Source organism: Ovis aries, chromosome 11 (genome assembly GCF_016772045.2).
Source record: "Ovis aries strain OAR_USU_Benz2616 breed Rambouillet chromosome 11, ARS-UI_Ramb_v3.0, whole genome shotgun sequence".
NCBI classification, from domain to species: Eukaryota; Metazoa; Chordata; class Mammalia; order Artiodactyla; family Bovidae; genus Ovis; species Ovis aries.
Window position 1 is genome coordinate 39,082,082 of NC_056064.1, and position 17,803 is coordinate 39,099,884.

The following is a 17,803-nucleotide window of genomic DNA, read 5'->3' on the forward strand; positions in this document are numbered from 1 at the left end:
GCCTTGGGAGGGGATGGAGGTGGGGGTGGGCAGATGGTCTACTAACATTTCCTTAAGTATTTGGAATAGTACTTCACAGACCAAAATGCACAAAATACCCAGGTTGCGTATTGAAAATCAGATACCTTTGCTCCACTTATAAGAACGTAATGTGTAGGTCTGGGCCAGGCGGAATCTGATTTTTAAAAAAACCAAAACTCCATAAGTGATGAGATATATCCACACCGCACTTCTAGAAGCACTGTCTTAAGGCTCGGCAAGAGAAAACGGCCTCGGCCCCCCCAGCAAGTCCCTGCCCACAAGGCGGGAGGGGGTCGCCGGGAGGCGCAGGCAAGGAAACGAGCGGCGATGCTCCGCGCAGGTCCTTCGCAGACACGCGGGTACCAAAGGGGGCGCCGGAGAGCCCGCCACACCCTGGGGGCTCCGAGGGGGTTGCTGGGCCCGCTCCTTGGCCCGACTTCCGGCAGCTGGGGCTGGACGGCCCGCGCAGGCCCGCGGCCCGCACCGCGCTAACCCCGCGGCGTCTTCCGGGCCGAGGCGGGGCTGGGCCGGAGGGAGGCGGGGAAGCGGGAAGGTGACCGGGGCGCGAGGCGGAGCCGGCCCGGCGCGGTGGTGGCAGCGGGGCTGCCATGGGCTCCGTGCGCGGCGTGGGGACGCTAGTGCGGCCGGCGGCCTGGGTGAGCACCCGCGCGGCCGGGCCCCCTCCCCTGCCCTCCGCTCCACCATCCTCCGCTCATCGCCCCGCCTCTCCGACCCTGTCCCTAGGCTGAGCTTCCCCCAAACCCCTGCGTCGCCTGGTGCTTTGCAGCCGTCCCTGAGCGCCCGTTGGGTGCCAGCACCTCCCCCAGCAACTCCCGTTCCTCTCTCGGAAGCCCCTATTACCTTCGTATTTCTAACGCGCGCCTAAGCCCTGCGGTTTCTTCCCTCCCTTTGGAAGTCTTCCGCTTTCCATTGAGTTTATTTTTCTGTTTCCAAATCACCGCCCCGCGGATGCCTGCTTGCCTTGCAGACGCTGAACCAGAGACGGGACATCACCTCCTGGCTGGTAAGCCGTACCCCCCAACTCCGCCCTGTTTCCCCTTCCCTCCACCCGAGTCCCCCAGGCCCAGAGAGACCACCGAGGTAGAGACCAGAGGAGGAAACCAGAATGGGTCAGCCCTGCTTTGTAAACTCCAGCCTGAGACTCTTGTCTGTGGCCACCTCGCCCTGGCTCAGGGGAGATGGGGTGACCTGAGGGCAGAGGACGAGGAGCAGGCTTCTGCATGAGGGACCCCGGTACCTGATAAACCGAGTCCCAGGTGCCATTGGCTCCCCAAGGCTGGCAGGATCCTGGCCCTCCACCCCTGGCACCAGGGTGAGAGCCAGGGCTTGAAGGGAAAGCCTGGACCCTGAAACGTATGTGGTTTTGTGGCCTTGAAATCTCTTCTCTATCCTGAGCTTGGGGGGCCTCATGGTTTTGAGGGGGTGGGTGGTCCTTGCAGGGTGGAGTCAGATCAGCCTCATGCAGAAAAAGCCTGTCACCAGCCAGGGCCCTGCGAAAGCTGGACATGGCCACAGGCAAGAAAGTGCTTCCAGGGCATAAGCTGACCTTTCATCTTCCCTGCCACAGGCCCGATGGTTCCCCAAAACCCCAGCCAAGTCCGTGGTGGCCCTAAAAACACCCATCAAGGTGAAGCTGGTGGCTGGGAAAACCTACAGGTGGTGTGTGTGTGGCCGCAGCACAAAGCAGGTGAGAGACCTGTATCCCCCTCCCCGTTGACATGTCACACCTGTGGTTTGGGGACACTATGTATGGCCCAGGAACTCCCCTTCAAGACATTCCTTTTTCCCACCTATACCCGAGGGATCACAAGGGTAGGGGTGGGGATATTCTCCAGCCAGCCCTGAGCTCCCAGTTCTCTGCATCTACCCTTCAAGATGGAGACAAAGAGATAGAAACTGAGTCCTAGGGCCAGGCGGGTGGGGCCAGAGTTCTGTCCTCTTCTGTACTCTTCAGAGGCTCCAGGCTCTGCCCAGAAAGGCTTGCCTGCCTCTCTCTCTCCCCTCTTTCCTTCCTCCTGGGAAGCTTCTGGGTTCCCAGGCCTCAGACCCCAACATCAGGAAGACTCTGAGCAGCCGCTCTGTCCCGAGTGTGCCCCTTCCTGGCGTCTGCTCCTGAAAATGCTCCCTTTTTCAGTTTCTGTGACTTCCCTGGTCTCCTGTTGTCTTGTCATCCTGGCTGCTTGCTCCCCTCTCTCCTGTCCCAGGAGCCTTCCATCCCTTAGGAACCTGCCCCACATTCTTAGCCTCTGGGCCCCTTTCCTTCCTGAGCTGGCTCAGAACTGTGTTCCTCCAGACCGCATGATGTGGTGTCAGCAGCCCAGGGCCCGAAGTCCTGCTTTGCCACCGATTTGCTGTGAACTTTGAGCAGGTCCTCATGGGCATGGTGCTCTGCTGCCTGCCAGTGAGCCCTGGCACCGGCAGGCCCTTTGTGTCTCTCTGCCTCTTGCCCTCTGGGACCAGTTTGCTGACTTTTATCTGCACACTTCTCCCATCCACCCTCCTACCCCACCCTCACTCAAGGGCAAGAGGCCTTGGCTCCAGCTCTGCCACTCAGTAGCAAACCACCTGTCTGGGCCTGTTTCCATTACCCAGGCTGTGTAGGAACACCTTGTAGGGTGAAAGGGCATAGATGCTCACAGCAGGCAGCCAGTTTGCTATCGGACCTCACCTTCTCCCCTTCCTTCCACCCCACTCCCCGCAACATCCACTCCCCCCGAACATGCCCAGTTGTTTGTTGGAGCCAAACAAAATTGATACCCCAGTCTTAAAGGCCACTCAGAGAAGTTTGTACCTTAAGAACATGGGAAACGAAATGAATGTCATGAACCAATGGAGACTCAGAGCCATTAAAAAAAAAACCAAAAAAACATTATCAGTATAAAAGTTGCTGACACCTAAGGTATCATTTCGAAATGATACCATTTCGGTTTGAAAATTCTCTTCTTGGGTCCCCCAGAAACTATTCCTGTGAGGACACAATTACTGAACACTTTCTACTGGCAGAGTGCATGATAAACCTTTATGCATTTTATTTTCTTGAGATTACTCTGATCACTGTCACTTTACAGATGACAAAAGTCAGTCAGTGTCACTCAGCTACCTGTGTCCCTCCCAGCGCTGCCCTGCCCCAGCAGGTAGGGTTGGGTCTCTCTGACTTCTTTCTTTTCCTCACTAGCCCTTCTGTGATGGCTCCCACTTCTTCAAACGCACTGGCCTATCCCCACTGAAGTTCAAGGCCCAGGAGACCCGCACGGTGGCGCTCTGTACCTGCAAGGCAACCCAGAAGCCCCCATACTGCGATGGTACCCACAAGAGTGAACAGGTGCAGAGGGCAGAACTGGGCTCCCCACTCTGAGGGGTGGCTCACCCCAGGGATCCCAGCACCTATAGCCGGTTTGTGAAGGGCTTGCTCCGATAACCCAAGGTCTCCAATCTGGCGCAGCTGGGAACAGGCCCTGGCTTTGATGCCTGCTGGTGAAGATGGTATTAAAGAGACATGCTAGCCTAGAGTGGTGTTCTTGTGGTCACAGGTGTGAGGGACAAGACCTATCCCCCTTCAGGATCTTAACCTGGGCTGGGGACACCAGACTGGCTGCAGGGAGGGGACAATTCAGATTCATTCTATACGGGGTCTCCCAAAGCAGGATGACCCACTCCAGTACTCTTGCCTGGAAAATCCCATGGACGGAGGAGCCTGGTGGGGTCGTGAAGAGTTGGGCATGACTGAGCGACTTCACTTTCACTTTTCACTTTCATGCATTGGAGAAGGAAATGGCAACCCACTCATGTTCTTGCCTGGAGAATCCCAGGGATGGAGGAGCCTGGTGGGCTGCCGTCTATGGGGTTGCACAGAGTCGGACACGACTGAAGTGACTTAGCAGCAGCAGCAGCAACAAAGCAGGATGAGCCCAGAGACTAGAGGAGGCCAGAGGACCCCGACCACCCTTCCGGTCCCTTCTGTCCCAAAGAACTACAGGCTCCGGAGAGTATGCAGCATTTATTAAAGCCAGAGATACAAACATCCCAGGGCAGAAGGGCACAGCCACAGCACCTCAGACACAGGACAAGGTGCGAACACAGACAAACCCACTGGGGGATGCCCGGCCCCAAACATGTAGTTGTGATAGAGTGCTGCCTCCTCCCCTCCCCAATCCGATCTTTGTACGTGGGAGGATAAACAGGTGGGCAGGGGTCTCCTGGGATCTATCCCTCGGGGGTGGACCACTGGACTCCTCAGGATGGAGCTGAGGTCAGACCTTACAGGCTCTGTCTCGTGCTTTTAGATATATCTCTGTTGCTCTTTCCTGACTTGGCCTCAGCTGCGGGTGGGGAGGGGACTGGAGAACTGCTTGCCTTTGGCCAAATCTGGGGTCTGTGCTTATCTGAGGTCACCCTGCCTCCACTTCTCCACTCCAGCCCCCAAAGAGACTGCCCCAGCAGCCTTGCTAGTGCGGGCTTCTGGGTGGCGGCGGGGGAGAAGGAATGAAGCAGTTCACGATGTTAACACCACAGGGGAAGTTCAAGGGCTGAGGCCTCCTGTGGCCTGAATCTTCTTTTTCCCAAGATATATGATGCAAAGGCCACACACATGGGGGCGTTGGGGGCAAGGGGAGGGGGGAGGCAAAACTATCTATTCTTTATACAAAGTTCCCACTGCACGAGGAGGAGGTAAGGGAGATGCCCTCTCCACTGCCCACTTGCTCCTCAAAACCAGGCGATAGGCTGCATTTGTAAAAGGCACTGTCTTTGCAATTCTCTGAACATTCAACAATGGTGGGGGGAGGGCACTGATCAGGGTAAGGGTAGGACAGCAGCCAAGAGGGGGAAAGAAACAGAGTGGACCCCATACACAGCCAATTAGAGTTGTGCCTAAAGTTTTGGGGGTTGGTGGGGGCCCCTCAGCACCCCATATGTCTTGGGAAACAGGAGGAGGATGGGCAGAGTGATACTGGGCCTCAAGTGGCCCCTCCAATTCCACCTCTAGGCACTCCCAAAAAGAACAGAGAGAATTCCACAAGACCCCCTAACAATGAACACCCCACCCCCCACACATACACACACACATAAAGTTTGTTTCCTGTGGCATTTAAATTAATCTGGTTGGTCCATAAAAAATAAGTATGTATAATTTGGTTTTTCCTATGTACATATATATATAGATTTATTTATAAAACCCATCCCCCACCCCTAAGGTGGGAGGAGCTGGGGAAAATAGAAGAGGTGGAAAAACGGGGCCCAGAAAAAGTGGAGGGGTGGAGAGGCATGGCTGGAAAAGGAGGGAGAGGGTCCCTTTCCTCAAGTTAAGGGGGGCACAGGAGCTCCGTTGACAGTCATCTTGCGCCCCCTGCTGGTGGAGGATGGTGTCTGCAGGCAGTTTGAGGCGCCCCCGTTGGCAGCGGCACTGGCCCCACCGGCTGTCACAGGGGGAGTGGGGGAGGTGGGGTGGGGGGCCGAGGGGCCATGAGAGCTGGGAGAGCCATGGGAGGGGGTGGCTGGGCTGGGTAGGGAAGAGGAGGTGGCTGGCAGGGTGGCAGGGCTGGGAGCCTTGTCACTGACTGACTCACACTCGGATGCCCCGCTGGTATTGGTGCCCTCGGAGGGGGTGGGTGCTGTGGGCAAGGTGAGTCGCTTGCAGGCTGGCTGGACGCGATACTTGAGGGGGAGAGGGCCATTCTGCAGGGAGAAGGGGAGGGGAGGGTGTCAGGAGAAAGAGGCTAATGGGGCAGCCACCCACCTTCACCCATAGCACCCAAACAGGGAGAAAGGGAGGACGAGACACACAGGTGGGACTAAGCAAGGCGGGAGAGGAAGAGAGCATGGGTAAGACCAGAGACAGAGAAAAAAGGCAGAGGGAGGCCAGAGAGCAGAAGGCAAAGTTTACTCCTCTGCGGCCACCCAAATTTGCACGTGGTCTGCCCAAGGATCCTTTTTTCCTCCTGAGTATGGAAGGCCATCAGTGAGAGATGGTCTGGAAGGCCACCCTGGACATGCCCAGCCCATGAGACGAGGGATGAACTGTCTCTGATTAGAGCAGGGTGGCCCACGTAATGGCTCAGAGTCCCTCCAGCCCTGCCCCATCTCATACCACCCCACCCACTCACCCGCCGCCAGGGGTAGATGTAGGCGATGTCCATGAGGGTATAGTATTCCTTCAGCGGCTCGTCCTCATAGAGAACCTCGACCTGGAGGAGACAAGGGCAGATGGCTCAAGGAGCCAGCTGTTCGGCAAAGAGGCTCTGGGCAGGTGATCCCTCATCCCTCTGAGGTCGCCCGGTGCATCTGACTTCCTCTCAGAGTTGTCTCAACATAACTCCTGACCTGTATATTGTCACCCTGCTTATTTAACTTCTATGCAGAGTACATCATGAGAAACGCTGGGCTGGAAGAAGCACAAGTTGGAATCAAGATTGCCGGGAGAAATATCAATAACCTCAGATATGCAGATGACACCACCCTTATGACAGAAAGTGAAGAACTAAAGAGCCTCTTGATGAAAGTGAAAGAGGAAAGTGAAAAAGTTGGCTTAAAGCTCAACATTCAGAAAACAAAGATCATGGCATCTAGTCCCATCACTTCATGGGAAATAGATGGGGAAACAGTGTCAGACTTTATTTTGGGGGGCTCCAAAATCACTGCAGATGGTGATTGCAGCCATGAAATTAAAAGACGCTTACTCCTTGGAAGGAAAGTTATGACCAACCTAGATAGCATATTGAAAAGCAGAGACATTACTTTGCTAACAAAGGTCTGTCTAGTCAAGGCTATGGTTTTTCCAGTGGTCGTGTATGGATGTGAAAGTTGGACTGTGAAGAAAGCTGAGCGCCAAAGAATTGATGCTTTTGAACTGTGGTGTTGGAGAAGACTCTTGAGAGTCCCTTGGACTGCAAGGAGATCCAACCAGTCCATTCTAAAGGAGATCAGTCCTGGGTGTTCTTTGGAAGGAATGATGCTAAAGCTGAAACTCCAATACTTTGGCCACCTCATGGGAAGAGTTGACTCGTTGGAAAAGACTCTGATGCTGGGAGGGATTGGGGGCAGGAGAATGGGACGACAGAGGATGAGATGGCTGGATGGCATTACCGACTCGATGGATATGAGTTTAGGTGAACTGTGGGAGTTGGTGATGGACAGGGAGGCCTGGCGTGCTGCAATTCATGGGGTCACAGAGTCAGACATGACTGAGCGACTAAACTGAACTGAACTGAACTCCTGACCAGCAGGTGGGAAGGGATCCAGAGATGCCCACATCATCAAGCCACCCCCGGCCATCCACACAGTGCTCTGGGTCCCTTTCTATTTCTGGCATGTTCTCCAGAGGAGCCAACAGGCACAGAAGGGCCCCAGGGAGAATGCACAAGGTGGAATCACACCAGCACCTGGATCCCACTCCAGAGATTGTTTTAACTGCTAAGACGTGAATCGAGTTTTAATCTTGAGAAGTTACTCCTCACGTGATTCTGACATGTGGCAAAGTTTGGGATCTACTGTCCTAGAGCCTCAACAGTCCATTGACCAGCAGCACCAGAAGCACTTGGGAGCTTTCTAGAAATACAGTGTCTACTCAGTCAGAATTACATTTTAACAAGACCTCTAGGGGATCATACATATGTTCAGATTTGAAAAGCTATATCCTAAAGCTCCTTGGGAATTTCAGACTAGCCAGCTGGCCCTAGATATGGCCCTAAGCTTTTACATACACAGCTCTGCTGTAGTTCTAAGCATGCAAACATGCGCACACACACACTATCTTGGTCCCATGCACCTCTGCACACTGGTTTCAGCAGAAGCAGACTGCCCCACCTGAATTGTGTTTTCAGTTACTGTTCTACACAGGCTGTTACACAACATGCAAGCCCTTGGTGACACCAAACCAGCCATGAACCACGACTAGGATGCACAGATTGTCAGACACCCCCACAAACAAGACTCACGTTACAAAAGGGGCCAGGGACTCACCTTGTACTTGCTGGGCACGTCCATCTTGTTGCGGAGAAACTTGGCAAGATGCATGACAGTCATGGCTGCTGGGCACCGCAGGAAGCGCACACCTGTCTGCTGGGGAAGAGGCGCCCAAGGGCTGGGGTCCACCCCACGCACTCTCCCCCAGCCCATACTCCGCTCCGGGCAGGCCCGAGCACTCACCTTCTCCTTGTCACCATCCCCATTTTCCAAGGGGCCCTTCTTCTCTTCCCGGTCTCTGCAGAAGGAGAAGGAATGAAACAAGGGAAAACCTGGAGCAGGCAGGACCTAACTGCACACAAACATCTGGAAGGCCCTCCCGGAAGTGCCCTTTCCTCCCAGGGAATGGGGACGGCATGGGAGAAGAGACCTGCCTAGGACCCTGAAAGGGCTAGGTGTGGGCCAGACTTGCCTGACACCTTCGTAGAACTCGATGGAGAGGCTGACGATCTCGTCGTCGCTCAGAGCTCCCTTCTCCTGCTCCAGAACCTCACCACGGTCCTCGTTGGAGCCGTTGGGGACTGCAGAAGGAGCGAGCTGAGAAGGCTCAGCTTAGGAGCAGGGACAGGAACCCCAGCATCAACCCAGGGATCTCAGAGCTCAGTGCAGTGAGCCCAGCCCTCCCCCCAGCCCCGGGCTGGGAGGCAGCACAGTGGTGCCCACTGGCCTTCCACGCCTCTGGCCCTAGTGCCAGGGGGAGGGCCGCGTGTGCACACATGTGAACACACCTTCTGTCAGGGGGTAGGCTGCATAGAAATCCCGCCGCCGTTTCATCTCATCTGGAAGAGAGGGAGCAGGCTCAGGGGAAGCAACAGGCTGGGCAGTGAGAGCTGGTGGCAGGGGGACAAAGGGTGCAGGTACCTTTAAAAAGCCCAGGGACCAATTTGTAGACAATGTCTTGAAGGGTTTTGTCAGATCTGAAAAAACACATAGGAGCCAGTCGGCAACCATCTCACCCTGACTCTCCAGCCTAGGGCCCCTCTTCCCACCTCTCTTTCTGAGAGCCAGGGCCCAGGCATGAGGGTCCTTGTAGGCCCCGTCTCTACCTCTCTAGAATTTCTCAGCTGGATACATCAACCCCAAGGGACGGTCCATGCCCGATGCTCCTCCCCCACCTGCCACCCTGGCTTCAGGAAGCAAGGAGGGAGGAGACAGAGGGCAGCTGCCCCAGAGGATGGGCGGGAGCAGGAGGAAGTGCCGGGCCCACCTGATGCTCAGCAGCGGCCGGGTTTTATGGACCTGCACATCGCACATGGGGCAGTACTTGTTGGTCTCCAGGTAGCGCACGATGCAGGTTTTGCAGACTTGGGGGGTGTGGAGAGACGAGGAAGAGTCAGAGTCCCCTCTGTAACCCAGGATCAGCCCCCACACTCCCTGCCCAGGCCCAGGTATCCCCTCCTCTCCACCATGTTCCCGCAACTCAGGCCCTTTCAAAGACCCAACGCAGCCCTGTTCTCCAGATGGCAACTGCCCCTTATCCATCCTTGGGGCAGGACAGATGTGTGTGTGTGCGTGAAGCCAGTGTCTAGTACCATGAAGGTGAGTCCCAAGTTCCAAACCCCCTTGCAGAACAAATCAACAGCCAACCGACTAGATACCTCCCAGTTCCCTGACTCCTAGTTACAAGACCGTGGTGCACACCAGGGCACCTTGTATTCACGGGGTGCAGCGTTATCCACAGAGACTCAAGGAGGGAACGGAGATTCAGGTAAAAGTCCCCCAAATGAACTCCTGGGCTGAACCCTGCAGTCTCCTCCCAGGCAGTCTCCCTTTGACCTGGGACCCTCACCAGACACCTGGACACCTTTGCTCCTCAAGGCAGAGGCCACCTACCCCAGGAGCAGCCCTCGACCCCAACTCACAGGAATGCAAGCACTCCACGATGGTAGTGGCATCTATGAAGTACCCCCCACAGAGGGCGCACATGAGGTGAGGGTTCAGCTCGGTAATTTTGATCCGTGTGGTCCGATGCATGATGCTGGGGTGGGGGGTGTCACCCTGGGAAATAAAACATGGAATCAGGAACCCCGGGATCCAAGAGCTCCTCCCACACTGTACTCAACCTGTTCCACAGGCAACATCTCTCCCTGGGCCCATGGCCCCCCCTCCTCCCTCCAAAGCCAGACTGAGGTGGTTCTTTCTGACCCTCTCTGAGTGTTCACTGAGGGCTCTGGAGATTCCTGTGACCTTGAGCAACAAGCTCAGGTTCTATCTCAGGAGCAGCAGAAAGACTGCAGTTAGACCACAGGAAGTACCACTCAACTCTCCAGATGATGTGGGGAGGCGGGAAAATGGAAGAGACCAGAGTTTTTAAAAATCTCCCCCATCTCAATTTATATACATACAAGTGAACTCCTTGGGAGCTATGAGGAAACTCAGCCTTCTGATTGAGTCTTTCTACTCCATCTTACCTTCCTTCCTCCCATCACTGCTCCAGGAAGCCTCCTTCCGTGGAAATACTGGGGAAATGAACACCCTAAGTCTGAAGAGGGCATCCCACCAACTGCCCCTGGGCTCTGGCCCGGCCCCGGAGCAGCTCCTTGGAAACACACCACATGCTGACCGCACAGGTTCTAGGCCTGGAGCTCAAGCAGGAAATACTGAGGATGGTCCTTAGGCCCCCAAAGCTGGGAACACACAGCTCCAGCCTGACCCCTGGCCCAGTCCCAGACTCTGCAGGTAACTGCAGAGGGTCTGGGTAAAGCGACTGCTACTGTGGCTTCCATAGGGAGGCCACCACATGCCCCGATGGAGGCCTGCTGCATGGCGCCCCTCCCAGGCACACTCGGGAATCTCCGAATGTGGACACCGCCACCCACCCATCTTCTCCCATCCACGACCTGGCCACAAGCTGCCCAGTGACAGGCTATAGGCTGTCAGGGAGGCCTGCCGAAGCCGGGCAGAAAGTTCTGTACACAGCCCACCAAGCGCCTAGCCAGGCCCTGGCTGGGTCCAGGGAGGACAGGCAAAGCCCAGGTCTGGACTAGCTGATGTGCTTACTTCTTAGTTCAGAAATCCAACCTGTAGCCAGCAGCCACGGTACCTCCCTTCTCTTTCCCAGAGGAAAAGCCCATGGGGTGGGGCCTGGGAGGGCAGCCAAGCCCCCAGAGTTCTTTTACAACATACATCCTTCTCTCCTTTCCAGAAAGATTTCTAAAGCCAACACATTGGGTTTTCTAGGACCCGAAATTCACAGCTGGGAATCAGCAGTTACTATAGAGACCCCAGGATGAGTTTGGCCAGGACCCAAACAGCCAACAGAGGCTGTCCAGAGACCAAGAGAGAGGGAGAGACACAAAGACCACATGTGGGAGAGACACCAAGCTGCAGGGCAGACAGAGGGGAACACGCAAGCCCAGAGCCAGAATGCATGCAGCAGCCCAGACCTGCCTGAGGAAGGAAAGGGATCTCCGCCCCCTCAGCCAGCCCTCCCTGCATGGGTCCCCTCTTCATAATTATGTAGAAACCTTGCTGGCTACTATACAGTTTGGTTGTTCCCATAGTAACCCCTGGCAAGATGCCCAAATATTATTACAACCATCCAGAGGACAGACTCCAAGTGGCTAACTCGCTGAGTGTGTATAATATCCATGTGGTGCGTAGATGCTGCTGGGCCTCCAAAGGTACTTCGTGTGACTACCTGTCATGTATGTGTGTGTGTGTGCGTGTATGTACACAGCCAGGAAGAAAACTTCAGGGATTTGCTAATGCTGAGGGTCCAGATCAGATTGTGTATACTTAGTCGCTCAGTTGTGTCTGACTCTTTGTGACCCCATGGACTGTAGCCCACCAGGCTCCTCTGTCCATGGGGATTCTCCAGTCAAGAATACTGGAGTGGATTGCCATGCCCTCCTCCAGGGGATCTTCCCAACCCAGGAATTAAACCCAGGTCTTCCGCATTGCAGGCGGATTCTTTACCATCTGAGCCACCAGGGAAGCCCAAGGGTCTAGACTGCAACTGGAAAATCTCATGCCCTCTTCTCTCTCCCTCTCTCACACACACACATGTGGGCGCTTCACACTGCCTTAGCCACCTCATTCACATATTCACTGTGTTTCCAAAACAGACACTTGGCTCTTAAGAACTCCCTTCCAGGGACTTCCCTGGTGGGCCAGTGGTTAAGACCACACTTCTGCTGCAGGGGGCGTGAGCTCCATCTCTGATGGGGGAACTACTCGCATGCTGCAAGGCACAGCCAAAACAAAAAGAGTTCCCATCCTCCCATTCATCCAGGTCCTGCCAGGCCAACTGTGGCCTCAACATGCAGGAGCTCGGTGACGCTCACCCTCTTATTTCTGCAAGCACTTGTGAGAATTCAGACAGACTACCCCTCGAGCTCTGTTCTGGATGCATGGGTGAAGGCAAGAGCTGTGGTGCTTACTGAGTGAAATGTTCCTCCCTCTCACTTCAAGAAATGAGCCCCCTTGCCACACTCCCTGCTCTCCTCTCCCATCTCCAGGGGCCTCAGACTGTTACCTCTGGGGCTGGGGGTGGGGAGAAGCACTGATTGGCTCCTCACCTGATTGCCATGGTTACCTGCAGGGCCCTGCCAGCAGGTGCCAAGAACAACTGTAAACAGGAGCTCAGTTCCCTCATCCTCCTTGTCTTTCTCCTTGAGCCCCCTCAACCCCACCCCGTGAGGCCTCAGGGCCCCACACCTGACACCTAGCTCCTCCCCAGCTACAACTGGCTGGACCTCCAGCTCCAAACACCTTAGGGCAGAGCCTAAGAGAGAAAGGAAGAGACAAGTCCCAAGAAGCAGAAAAGGGAGACCGTGCCATTTGGAAGCTCTGAGCAGCTTTGGGGGCCAGTTCTAACCACATCCCCACAGCGAACCTGAGCACTGTCTCCCACCCTCAACTGGGGGCCAAGCCCTTCAATCTCATCTGGCCCCATGATGATGGAACAGTCCTTGCTCCTGGCCCCCAGGTTTCAGCCACAGTGGCAGGAAAGGAGCTTGATCACCCAGGACTCAACCCCAACTCCTCTGTGTCATCCAAGTCTGGCATGAGTCTTTACCCTTTCTCAAAGCCTCCTACTCACTGAACCAACCCCCCATATCTCCATTCTAACCAGGCTTATTCTAGAAGCTCCCCTCTAATTCAGACTTCTTTGTCAGTTTGTGTTTTCTTTTTTTCCCTGAGAAATAGCCAATCTTTGATAACCCAGAGATGACTTTCTGCTCCTTCAGATTCTCAGCTATAGGATTCTTTGCTCTGCTTTCCCCCAACATGAAGTTCACCCAACTCCCTTACTAGAAAATCTCCAAGTCTTGGGAAGAGTCACTCGGGGTCACATCCAGACATCTAAAATTACAGAAGTGGAAGGGATCTTAGAAAGCATCTTGTCCAGTCCTTTCACTTTACAGATGAAGAAGCTCAGAAACGGGTGACTTGTCTTAGGTCAAGCAGCCACCCAGTGGCGGTCCTAGGACTAGACAGAGCCTGACTCCTATTCCAGTGCTCTTTACAGACTGGCACCCATGCTAGGCTTCCCACTCATTTAAGGAATCAATAAGCCTGGTCTGACTCCATCCACGCAGGCAGAAGGACTCCAGGTTCCATCAGAAGACCATTCAGTGAGCCGTCGGGGTCAAAACATAACCATGAGGACACAGTCTCTCTTTGAAGTAGGAAGAGCGGGCAGAGGCTGATGGCCTTACCCAACTTCCCTAATACAGGTAGGGAAGCAGGCTCTGTGGAAGGCTCCAGAATGTACTGGATCCCAGAAGTCCAGCCCTCTCCCAGCTGTGTGGGTTCAGCTGTGGAAGCCTGCGGATTTGCGTCTGTGCAGAGAGAGCCGGAGGTGGAGGTCTGCCTGGGTCCCTCAAACTCTCAGTGTCCCCTGATCCCTGACCCTGAGGGCTCCTCCTGCCAGAAGCATCGAAAGAGTCCTCTAGTCTCCTGAAGCCGGGCTCACTCTACCCTCCCTCCCCTTCCCACCTCTCAGCGTCCTAAGATCAAACAAAGACAAATATCCAAAATATACACAGTTACACACTGCCAGATACACACACACACATATGCACACACAGCCAGACACACCCCCTCCATTTTCCTCTCCCACTCACAACACACACGGCCAGACGCTTGGCCAGACGCACACACAGACACACCCCATCACACACAGAGCCAGACCAGAGCCAGGCCCACGCTTGCCAGATGTACAAACCACTCCCACCCACCCCAAGAAGCACACAGTCTGACATCCCTGCCTGAAACCAGAGCTGCAAACACACACTAACCTTTTGTGCATCCCTGGTCTACCCAGGGTAAATTATAACAGAACTCTTCCGGCAACAAAGGCAGTACGGCTCGTAACCTCCACTCTGGGGGCCAGAGGCTGGAGGAGTGGGGTGGGCATCCAACCTGCACAAAGATGTCACCTCTTCGTGTTCAGGCTCTCTCCATTCCCATGGCAACAGCTCCATCAACCAAGATCTTCCAGGGAAGACCAGGAGCAGCAGAGAGCACCCCCTCAAAAGACTTCAACTTGAACCCCACCCAGCTACGCGCTCTCTGGATCCCAAGTCCTGAGTCTTACCTCGGGCCTGTTTCCTGCATTATTCCAAAGACAGCTCTAAGACCTCAACCCCCAACTCCAAACCAAGAAACCCCTGGGAAAACCTCCCCACCAGAAAGCTGTAACAGAGCTTTCTTTATGTTCCTTCTCCAAGTACTAACACCTTGGAACAGAGTAGAGAGGGGGGAGGAAGAAGAGAAATGAGAGTTTCAGGAACAAACTGCAAGAGGCCCAGAGAAGGAGGCGTAAGAACGGAGTGAAAGACAACCAGGAGACCACCTCCCCACCCCACCCCAGCCTCAGGGAGCCCTGGAGACTAAGGCAGGGCGGCGGGAGATGCGGGGGGGTCTCTGAGAGACAAAGACCAGGGGGAAGCGCGGGGCAACGCCTCCACAATATTTACAGAAAAATTCGCCATCCCCAGGCCTCCTCCCCTACCTCAAGCCATCCGGAGCAATTCTGGGCAGATGGGGGCAGTGGGGGAGGGAGAGAGGCATGCTGGGCCCCCCGTGGAGACAGGGGAGCAGGGCTGTCTGCTAGTTGAGGGGTCCCACCCCCTTAGCACTAGAAGCAAGAGGATCTAGGGAGGGAGGGGCAGTCGGGCTACCCAGTGCAAGTGGGGCCAGGCGGCCAAACCCCTCCTGCCTCTGCGGGCGCTAGGAAATATTGCGATAAATCTTCCCCATCTTCCTTCTACCCCCCTCCAACCCCGGCTTCCCCAGGAGCCTGGGTCAGACGATCAGAGGCCCCAGTTACCGGGTGGCCGCTCCTACCTTCCCTAGAGCCAAACTTTCGGCGGGGCCCCAAGGAGGGGTGTTCCGGAGAAAGAGGCTCCGCTGAGGTGGTTCGGGGAGGGGGCGGGGCGCCCAGTCCCGGGATTGGGGGGAAAAGGGAGCGACTGGGGGAGGTGCTCGAGAGGACGGGGCCCGGCAGGGAAGAGCGCCCTCCTCCGGCCCCGCAGCGATCGAAAAGCTCGTCCCCCTCCTCCCGGCTTCGAGTCCTCGCGCGTCCACGACGCCTAAGTGCCCACGGATGAAAGCGAGAGCGACCCCTCCCCAGACCGAAAGGAGTACTGGGGGAGAGCCAGGGGCTGCTCTAGCTCGTGGGGAGGGCCAGGGGGACAGAGATCCGCCCCAGCGCGGAGCCCCAAAGCCCCGCGGTTGCCTCGGACCCTCCCCCTCGCTACCTCGGGAGCAGGGTCTAGGGGGGCTGCAGCACAAAGAGGTGGTGGTCGAGGAGACGCCAAATCGTTAAAAGGGGGAACCCACTTCGGCCATCTTGGAAGGGAGGAAAAGGAAAAGGGGAGAGAAAAAAGGGAGAAAGAAAGGCGGACGGGGCGAGCTAGGAGAGGGGCCGGCGGGGGTGGGGCGGAGACGCGAGACCAGGCCGGGCTCAGAGCCTCCCCGGGCAGGGGTTTGTAAAGAAGGATGTGCCGGCCCGCGTCCCAGTCCCCAGATGGTTACAGGGTCGGAGAAGGAGAGGAGAGGGGAGACTGCGTCCGCTTACCTGGGTTCGGGGTCCGGTGGGTCTCGGGGAGGGGGGGATGGGAGGGAGGGAGGGAAGGGAGGGGAGGGGGGCCGCAGCCGTGTCGCTCGCTCGGGCGGCGGGAGGGGAGAAACCTATGGTAAGAAAGGAGTTTGTGAAAGCGGTTTGGGGTGGGAGGGAGAGAGGGGAGGGGAGGGGACCGAGGGGGGAGGGGAGGGACCGGGACTCGGAGGGGGGGGACAAAATGGCTTTTTTCCTCCAGACAAGAGTAGGTCCCGCCCACTACTCACCCACGTGACCTCATTCCTTCAGGGTGTTTGCGGAGCGAGGAAGAGGAGGTGGGGGAGAGGCTAACGCGCTGCGCCCCCAACGCGGTGCCGGGCCCCCCAAAACTAGACTACGACCTCACTCTTTTCAACAGCCCCTGACCCTGGAGGATGAATTCTCTTCTCTGTTATCCTCCTCAACTAACCTCTGTCCCCAAAATATGTGGGCGCACCCCTTTCCCCCAGACCCTGCGGTCCTCGCCCCTAGCTGGGGCGCCTGGAAACTGGTGAGATGAGGACTCGGCTGAAATGTGACTCTCTACAGTCCTCCACGTCTCGGCTTCGACCAAAGGGCGCTGTGCTCGGGCTGGGACGCGACGCCTCTGGCCACGCGTCCGGGTTATTTTCATTCACTCTAAGTGACACTCCCTTGAAATTAATAACTGCATGAGTGAGAACGAGCGACTCCTTCCCACCCCCTGACCCCCTCGGCCGCCCGATCACCAGCTCTAAAACGCTGCGTCCGGGACCCAACCCGGCCTGTTCAGGGGCGCCAACTGCCGGGAGGACGGAGGCAGAGGCCTGGGGGCCCATCTCGCGGCCGGGGCTCGTTTGCCGTGGTGGAGTCTGGCGCCTAGGTGTGTTTGGGCGAAGAACGGGACGCAACCTGGGTCGGGAGGCAAGCTGAGGACGGCAGCTCAGGCTCCGGGCCCGGGACACAATAATCTGGCCGAAGGCGAGAGACCCGAATGCATTCGAAAACGGGGCGCCGGGGCTCGGAAGTGGGCCCGCGCTTTTTCTCTGCGGGGCACTGATTCCCGCATTTTTCGCCCGCACGCCGATCGCGCTCTGAGCTCTGCACTGTTGGTGCGCCTCGCTCGCCCCGGCGAGCGCAAAGGCCGCTGGTGCCCGCCAACTCCGACCGTGGTTCCGGGCTTCGGTCTCCAGTGGCTCCTGCCGGGAGGAGAGAACTAGCAGGGAGCTTGGAAGAGCTAGGAGCAGCAGCTGAGGCCGGAGCCGGGGAAGCCGATCGATATTACATTATGGAGACTACGGTGGGCCCGCCTCATTAGGACGGTCGATTTGCGTATTCGTTATTCAGGATTTATTAGGGATGGTCATTATGTCAGTCGCTCCAAAGAGCTCGATTACTCGGCCAGAAGCGCCATTAAGCGCACTGGCGGTGGGTGGCTCAAGTTAGGAAATTAGGAAACGAAATCTTCAGCAAGGATCGGACCCGCCTGCCTCTTCCTCCTTCTCTCCTCTTTGGCAGTCCAGGCAGATCGGAAGCTGAGGCCCCCGGACTGAATGCTTTCACCCTTTGGCTAGTGACCGGGAGACCTGTGAACACTGGCCTCCAAGTGACCCCAGCTTTAGCCTTTGGCCCACACCCACCGAGTGGGGGCGGGGGCGGGGGGAAGAAGAAGGGCTGGAGAGATTTCCGCCCAGGGTGGGTGGTCTGAGAACCCTTGGGAGTAGGGCCAGGGGAGGATTCGATCACCTGCTGTCCTCTCCCTCCTTGTGCTGG

At 56.4% G+C, this 17,803-nt stretch overlaps 2 protein-coding genes across 16 annotated transcripts; one reads left to right on the forward strand and one right to left on the reverse strand.

Moving 5' to 3' along the window:
• Positions 1-580: 580 nt before the first annotated feature.
• Positions 581-3,549, forward strand: CISD3 (CDGSH iron sulfur domain 3). The gene is made up of 4 exons (XM_004012823.5): positions 581-677; positions 1,010-1,045; positions 1,610-1,729; positions 3,218-3,549. Exons 1-4 carry the CDS (start codon positions 630-632, stop codon positions 3,395-3,397), a joined length of 384 nt encoding a protein of 127 aa, XP_004012872.1. The 5' UTR covers positions 581-629; the 3' UTR covers positions 3,398-3,549.
• Positions 3,550-4,024: 475 nt separating this feature from the next.
• PCGF2 (polycomb group ring finger 2) lies at positions 4,025-16,176 on the reverse strand. Of its 15 annotated transcripts, none has more exons than XM_042255912.1 (12): positions 16,031-16,176; positions 14,247-14,370; positions 10,413-10,460; positions 9,864-9,999; positions 9,209-9,305; positions 8,863-8,918; positions 8,730-8,780; positions 8,414-8,552; positions 8,185-8,239; positions 7,999-8,097; positions 6,144-6,224; positions 4,025-5,715 (listed from the first exon to the last, which is right to left on the reverse strand). In XM_042255912.1, the coding sequence occupies exons 3-12, from the start codon at positions 10,425-10,427 to the stop codon at positions 5,338-5,340; spliced, it is 1,107 nt and encodes a 368-aa protein (XP_042111846.1). In that variant the 5' UTR covers positions 10,428-10,460; positions 14,247-14,370; positions 16,031-16,176; the 3' UTR covers positions 4,025-5,337. The 15 variants fall into 15 exon arrangements, with proteins under 15 accessions (XP_042111846.1, XP_060250858.1, XP_042111844.1 ...); XM_060394875.1 differs by having other exon boundaries at positions 15,711-16,055; XM_042255910.2 differs by lacking the exon at positions 16,031-16,176 and adding an exon at positions 15,298-15,367.
• Positions 16,177-17,803: the final 1,627 nt, after the last annotated feature.

Coding starts and splice junctions, on each gene's coding strand:
- PCGF2 (XM_027974616.3), bottom strand. CDS start 10,496: ATGCCCTCTTCAGACTTAGGGTGTTCATTTCCCCAGTATTTCCACGGA. Junction 8,919..9,208: donor CGGCCGCTGCTGAGCATCAG/GTGGGCCCGGCA, acceptor GTGTTTTTTCAG/ATCTGACAAAACCCTTCAAG. Junction 8,098..8,184: donor GGGATGGTGACAAGGAGAAG/GTGAGTGCTCGG, acceptor CCTCTTCCCCAG/CAGACAGGTGTGCGCTTCCT.
- CISD3 (XM_004012823.5), top strand. CDS start 630: ATGGGCTCCGTGCGCGGCGTGGGGACGCTAGTGCGGCCGGCGGCCTGG. Junction 1,046..1,609: donor GGGACATCACCTCCTGGCTG/GTAAGCCGTACC, acceptor TCCCTGCCACAG/GCCCGATGGTTCCCCAAAAC. Junction 1,730..3,217: donor GTGGCCGCAGCACAAAGCAG/GTGAGAGACCTG, acceptor TTTCCTCACTAG/CCCTTCTGTGATGGCTCCCA.